At 42.9% G+C, this 7,319-nt stretch overlaps 1 protein-coding gene across 1 annotated transcript in view; it reads left to right on the top strand.

Annotated features, from left to right (window-relative positions):
* LOC107290040 (proline-rich protein 12-like) overlaps positions 1-7,319 on the top strand; it is an 87,517-nt gene that overhangs the window by 11,459 nt on the left and 68,739 nt on the right. Inside the window, exon 2 of the mRNA XM_029284668.1 lies at positions 4,937-5,049. Coding sequence (XP_029140501.1) covers positions 4,937-5,049 — 113 coding nt within the window. The remainder of the gene's footprint in view (positions 1-4,936; positions 5,050-7,319) is intronic.

The raw sequence follows: 7,319 nt of genomic DNA, 5'->3' as shown, positions 1-7,319 counted from the left end.
GGCCTAGGGGGGGATTTTATAGGGATTTTAAAGGGATTTTATAATTTTAAATCTAATACAGGTCATTTAATATATATTTTAATTTGGCTTTTAGATATTTATTGTATTGTACTGTTTTTATTTACCTGTAAGCCGCCCTGAGTCCCTCGGGAGAAGGGCGGGGTATAAATGGGAATAATAAATAAATAAAATAAATAAAATTCAGAATGTACTTGTATTTGTGTGTGGTGGGAGTAGAATCTGATCTCACACATTACAATTAAGTTAGAATGTAGTTTGTTTGGCTTTAACTTAGTATGGTTATTTGTGTTGTGTGATGGTGTGTTTTGTGGTTTGCAATCCATGATTTATTGCTTAAAATTACGTGTGAACCAGAATCTGGTTTAAAAACTCTTTGGCTTAGTGTTATGTGTGAATCTATTCTTTGTTTGTGTGTGGGATCCAAGGCTTAGGGCAAAAATTTTCAATCTGATGTACTACAAATGTGTTAAATTACAGCTCCCATCATCTCCAGCTAGTGGAGACAATAGGTATAAATGATGCAAAAGATGGCAGGAGTTGTAGCCAAGGCACAATAGGAAGATATTTGATTGCAGAAGTCTGGGTGTTGTGAAGCTAGGGAAAAAAATCAGTTTTTTCCACTCTACAGATCAGGAACAATTGTGATTTATTTCATAAGAGATGATTTTGGAGGTAAATATAACAACAATTGCACAACCATTTAACATATTAAAATTGCAATACAAAGAAATGGAAATAAAACTCTGTTTTTCCTTCTGTAGATCCCTGGATACAGGCTACACTACAGTATTTTGTAACAAAATGTCAGGTACCAAAACAAGCATCTGCACTGCTCTCTCTTTGCTATCAAACGTTCAGATGTCATCTGCATTAACTTAGAAGGTTTTTCCTCTTGAGAAATAATGGGAACAGGAACGTTTTTATTAAAAAAAAAAATCTGCAGGTAGTTGCATTCCTGAGACAGACACACTTACTTTTGGTGAGTGATCTGCAAGTCATGCCTGCCTCTATTCCTCTTTACAGAGAGGTGTGCCACCCCATGCTACTTCCCTTGTCCCAGGGCTCTTCCTGCACTTCTTGCATGGCACATGCATAATTGTGGCACATGCCACAACACACAGTCAGAGAATAAGTAATGGTATCTGGTTGGTTTGGTGCTGGAAGGATGGGAGTGGTAGCACTACATACGGTATAATGATATACACAGATAGTTCCCAAAAGGAGTCTAGAAGAAAAGAGCATAGCCTGTTGTGTAGGATCAAAACCACCTACATGTTTAAGAGCTGGGGAATATGATGTCCTATTTTAAAGAAATATATTTAAAAATAGAGACCCATACAAAATTACCTGGTCTTGTAAAGAAATTGCTGTCCAAATGGATAGCTGTAGGCTTGACTGCGGCAGTAATCCTCTATTCTAGCCTTCCTTGACTTGAGGGAATTATGGTTGGAAATTCTGGAAGTTGTATTCTCAGCCCATTAGAGGGCACCAGGTTGGAGAAGGCTGATATACTCACATATGGGGGACAGAGCACTGAATTCAATGAGGCATATGTGAGTAGATTTACCAGATTGTACCATGGATGTTAGGATACACATGTATGTGTTTTCATAAGGGGAGAAGGTGGTACTAGGGTGCCGAGGACCAGGGCACGGAACATCTTAGAAACCATAGGGCCGTGTTGGTGAACCTACAGCACACGTGCCACAGGCGGCACGCAGAGCCCTCTCTGTGGGCACGCGCACCATCGCCCCAGTCCTAGGCCTTCAGTCCCGTCCATGAGCAACCTGCATCAAAATCTCCCCGGGCAAGTGGCTTTTTAAGCTGGGTTTTATAAAACCTTTTAGCTTTAGGCCTCCGCCACTGTGTGCAAAAAAAAAAAAAGTTCAATCAATTTCAACTTCTCGCGGGGAAAAAAAAGATCTCGCAAAGTTGGAATTGATNGTGCGGGGGGGGTAGCAGGATGCTCTGCGGGGGGTGGAGCGGAGCAGCGGGAGCCGGGCACTCCGTGCGGGGGGCGGGGCGGGACCTGTGCATGGGGTGGAGAAGCAACACAGCGGCGCTAGCATGGTGATAGACCAGTTGCTTCCCTCTCCCTGCCAGATACCTGCCGAAGCCGCACAGGGTAAGGTTGCCACGCCCGCCCCTGCCCAGATGCCCTCGCCTCCCCCAAGTGTTTTTTTACTAACCTGCCTTTCAGCTGCATTCCGTTTCTCTATTCGCTTCTCAGCTTTCGCCGCATGTTTGTGGGACTATCAGTAAAAAAAAAAAAGTTCCATCAGACTTTCTAACTTCTCACGAGATCTCAAGAAGTTAGAAAGTCTGATGGAACTTTTTTTTTTTACCGACAGTCCTACAAACACAGGGCGAAGGCTGAGAAGCGAACAGAGAAACGGAATGCAGCTGAAAGACAGGTTAGTAAAAAAAAACGCTTGGGGGAGGCAAGGGCATCTGGGCGGGGGCAGGCGTGGCAACCTTACCCTGCATGGTGGCGGGAGGGTGGGGCGTGTACCCTTCCCGTGCCAGGCCAGCCCCTGCAGCCCCAGGGCGGCTGTGCTGGGCGGCGGTGGGCAGGGCGTTGAGGTGGGGGCCAGCAGGCCGACCAAAGCAGCAGGTGGAGCGCCAGAGGCTCAGGGAGGTAGGGTGCTGAAGTGGGCAGTCGGGCCATTGGCAAGAGCAATGCGGTTGAGTGGAAAGTGGCCTCAGGACAAGTGGGGCAGGTAAGGAAAGAAATCCTCGCTCCCCCCAGAAATTGCCTTTCTTTCCTTACCTGACTCCCAGCCCCGTGCCGTTTCTCCTTCATGATCCGCCGCCACAGCGTGCAAGGAAACAAAGGTTTTTTTGGGGGAAAAAGGTCAATCAATTCCAACTTCTCGTGAAAGATTGCGAAGTTGGAATTCATTGATTGACATTTCCCCCCCCCAAAAAACCCTTCCTTTTTTCCCTTGCACGCTGCGGCGGCGAATCGCGAAGGAGAAACTACTAACTACTATTCCTCGCTCATCGCGTCATCAGATAACCGCCCGGCCGCCCTCTTCAGGGTGACTCGCTCTCTCCTCCAACTGAGGGGAGGGGGGGATCCCCTGGAGGGGAGGGCCGAGGATTTTGCGCAATATCTGTATGACAAAGTCGCGCGGATCCGGGAAGGCTTGGACTCCGACTGGCTGGCCCAGGGGGAGGNCCTAGGGTGGATTTTAAATCGGGTTCATTTTTAGAAAATTTTAAATGTCACAACTTAAAATATTTGGGTTTTAATTGGTTTTATTCGGCGGGGATTGTGGGATTGTTTTTGTTTTAAAAAATGTTGTGAGCCGCCCTGAGTCCTCCGGGAGAAGGGCGGGATACAAATTGAATAAAATGAAATGAAATGAAATGAAATGTCAGAGAAGAGAACTTCGCAGCTCTGCCTACAGAGCCACCAAAGCTGTAGCTGAATCGGCAGGTGAGGGGGGAACCTGCCCCACTTGTACTACGGCAATGCAGAGGCATTGGGCACAATACGCAAGGCGGCAAACAGCCGTGTCACACCAAAACCAGCCGTTTGCCACCTCCTGCCCAATGCCGCTGCAATGAGGCTGTGGAACAAGCTGGGCGGCTGTAAGAAACTGGTATACCGGTTCCTTACCTCCACCCGGCTTGTTCCACAGCCTCATGGCAGCGGCATTGGGTGCGACGCACAAGGCGGCAAATGGCCGGCACCCGATGATAAATAAGTGGGGTTTGGGTTGCAGTTTGGGCACTCAGTCTCTAAAAGGTTCGCCATCACTGCCATAGGGCCTGAAAAGCGGATATTTGTATCTTAATGTAAGAAAGAGAATACAAGGCCTCCTGGGTGTATCTTTTTCTGACAGTGGACTGCATAATTGATCTAGGAATTAAGTTTGTATCTTTTTGTTTTAATAACACTAAACGGGGAAATATCTGGGAAGTTTACTCGGGAATATTTGACTGGTAGAGAGGATTGAGAAGAATGGCAGGTCATGTACAATAGTCAGAGCAGGTCTGAGCTGATTGAACTGCAGTTAAAGACAAGATTTCAGTGGTGCCTGTGGCTCAGGAAACAGATTAAGCTTGAGGACATGCTTCCATTAGCTGTGTTTGGCTGCTGGGCTAGGCAAGTGGGTCTTCCTGCGCAAGGGGAGTAGGGGGAGGAGTGATACAGGTCACATACTGAGGCTTTGGGAAACCAAGGCCTGGGAACCATATTTCCCATCATGCATGATTGGTGATTACACATTCCAGTCTACTTTCCTGCATATGTGGATTTATCTTGGGTAGAGCAGAGAATTCTGTCCAAGGCAGGTTATTCCTCTGAGCATCAAAAACAAGGAAAGAAAGTTGCTCTGTAAGTTTGTGTGCTTCTGATTTAATTCCCATAATACTCTTCAGCTTGTAGTCTGTCTCAGTCAAAGTCATGATTTTGTTCATCTTGAAAATGAAGGGTATTGTTAAGCCTATCTTACACTTATGGAGTGATGCTTACAATTACCCAATGTCTAGATATGACATAGATGAACAGATCTGAACTTCAGAAGTAGACAAGTACTAGATCAGGGGTCTTCAAACTTGGCCCTTTTATGACTTGTGGACTTCAACTCCCAGAATTCCTCAGCCAGCGTGCCTGGCTGAGGAATTCTGGGAGTTGAAGTCCACAAGTCATAAAAGGGCCAAGCTTGAAGACCCCTGTACTAGATACTCCTTTGCACTCAAAGTCATTGCTTCCCAAATGATTGCCTCTCCTTGTTCCCCTGCTCTTGGTTCAGTTCACAGATCAGAATAGCAGGAAAACAAGCCTACTCTTAATGGTCTTTGAAGGAACTGTTCTGGTGTATTCAATTGGGATATTGAATGTGGCTCATATTAAAAGATCTCAGCTCTCTTACCATGTTTGAAGCCTTGTTTCTGTCTTATTCAGCTTGGTGTATGGTGGATCCCGAAGCTCGCATCCAGACACAGATATTTTACACCGCCAAGCATATGCCGCTCCCCATCCTCTGCAGGGCTATGCCACAAACCACCACCCAGCAGGTATGGTGTCTGTCTTGCCATTCTCCTTGAAGCCTGGAAAGAGAAATGTTTTTAACCATGTCTTCTCTTCCTTCCCTCTTCTGCTTACTTTTTCCCATTTTCAATTTACCATTTTTATTAGTTTATAATATAAAATATAAAAATACAAAAGCAAATAGTAGGAGGGAAAAGGGAGGGGGAAAAGGTGCAAGGAGAAGTGTAGAAAAGAAGGGTGAAAAGAAAAAAAAGGCATTGACTTCCGACTCCCTCTAGTGCAGTAGAATATAGCAGTAACATCAAACCTCAACTTTTTACTTTTATATAATAGTATAAACTAGACATTTCTATAACAAAAAATCTATCTAATCAGTAACGCCCAAAATCAAAGTTTAATTTTTTTCCACCTCAAGCACAAAGTCCAGAAGTGGTTTCCAAGTAGAAACAAAAGTACTTATATTTTTTTCTTTAATCAAAGCAGTCAATTTAGTCATCCCTGCTAACTCCATCAGCTTTTGCAGCCATTTGTCCATTGTGGGGATCGAAGTGTCCTTCCATTTTTGTGCATAAAGTAGTCTTGGTACAGTCAGCATATATAACATCAAAGTTCCATTTTTTCCCCCAAGTCTTTTTCCATTAAACCCAAAAGTTTCTGGTTTTATCTTTATATTCACTTTATGAATTTTCTGTATTAGAATATGAATCCTACTCCAATATTTCTTTGCTTTAACACATGGTAAAAGGTCCCTTCTTTACATTTCCAACATTCATTTGAAATACCTTTATACATTCTAGATAACTTGTCTGGTGTTAAATACCAGCAATACATCATCTTATAAAAATGTTTTTTAAGTTGTAGTTTAATGTAAATTTTAAAACTTTCATCTACATATTCTCCAATTGTTCAAGCATAACATTATATCCAAAATTTCTTGCCCACTGAATCATACAATGCTTTTTTTCAAATTCAATTTCAGTAACATTTTATAGACCTTAGCAATATGTTCATTACTACCACACAGTAAGATTTCCAATTCATTTTAACTAAATCATACCCATAACTATTTTTATCTAATCTAAATATTTCTTTCAATTATAAATATGTAAACCTATGGCAGACATTTTCTTCTGATTCTTAACTCTTCCTTAGACTTGAGGGTAGGATCACCAAAATTAAAAGATATTATTTTACCATAAATCCACCAGTCCAGCTTTGCCACCATTTCTTTTCTGAATTCCTGGAGGGGCACTCAAAGAGGCATCTTTGTAGAAAACCTTGTTTTATATTTATTCCAAACTCTTAGAATGGCACGTCTAACAAAATGGTTGTCAAAATCAGCATTTACTTTAACTTTATCATACCATAAATAACCATGACATCCAAACCTTAGTTCATGACCTTCTAGATCAAGTAGCCTCTTATTCTGGAGGTTCACCCACTCTTTTAGCCAGACCAAACAACAAGCATCGAAATACAGTTTCAAATCTGATAAACCCAACCCCTCTCTTTCCTTAACATCTTGCAGTGGTTTATATCTAATTCTTGGTTTTTTCCCTTACCGTATAAACTTGGAAATATCCCTCTGCCATTGTTTAAATGGAATATCAGTTGCAAGTATTGGTAATGTCTGAAACAGAAAAAGCATCTTTGGTAAGACATTAATCTTAATTACAGAGATTCTAATCTACCCAATAGTGATAAATGCAATTTGTCACATCTTAGTAAGTCCTTTTTAATATCATTCCAGAGAGGCATATAATTATTTTGAAACAGTTTTGTGTTCATGTTTGTCAACCTAACCCCCAAATATTTCACCTTTTTCTCAACCCTAAAACCAGACTTTTTAGTCAATATATCACAGTTCTGAGAGGGTATATTCTTTTTTTTATTTTTTATTTTTTTATATCAAGGTTTTATTAAGTTTTATAGGGTTGGGGAAGGGATGGGAATTGGGGTTCGGGGTGGGACTTGGGATTGGGACAGGGATGGGAACAATGGGGTTGCCCCCCGTTAACATTTTCAAGCTTTAGCAGACTGTTGTCCGGGTACATATGCGGTGAAGCAGCAGGTGTGGAATCACTGGGAGCTGTGGAGGCGGACCTGCACACAGGCGGCTCAGGTCTAATGGTCGCTTCTTGCTGATGAAGCAACAGCTGGATTCGGCGTCTATCTGAGTGACTGAGCAGCCCTCTTTAGGACCACACTGCTCACCTCCGTAGTATGAGGAAGGGGCTAGAAAATGTGCCCTAAACATTGTTGCTTCTTTCAAACCCTGTCCAGCCTACCGCGGTTG

This window comes from Protobothrops mucrosquamatus, unplaced genomic scaffold (genome assembly GCF_001527695.2).
Source record: "Protobothrops mucrosquamatus isolate PMUCROS unplaced genomic scaffold, P.Mucros_1.0 scaffold810, whole genome shotgun sequence".
Lineage (NCBI taxonomy): Eukaryota > Metazoa > Chordata > Lepidosauria > Squamata > Viperidae > Protobothrops > Protobothrops mucrosquamatus.
The sequence above is the reverse complement of the archived record's forward strand: the minus strand, read 5'-3'. Positions and strand labels throughout refer to the sequence as shown.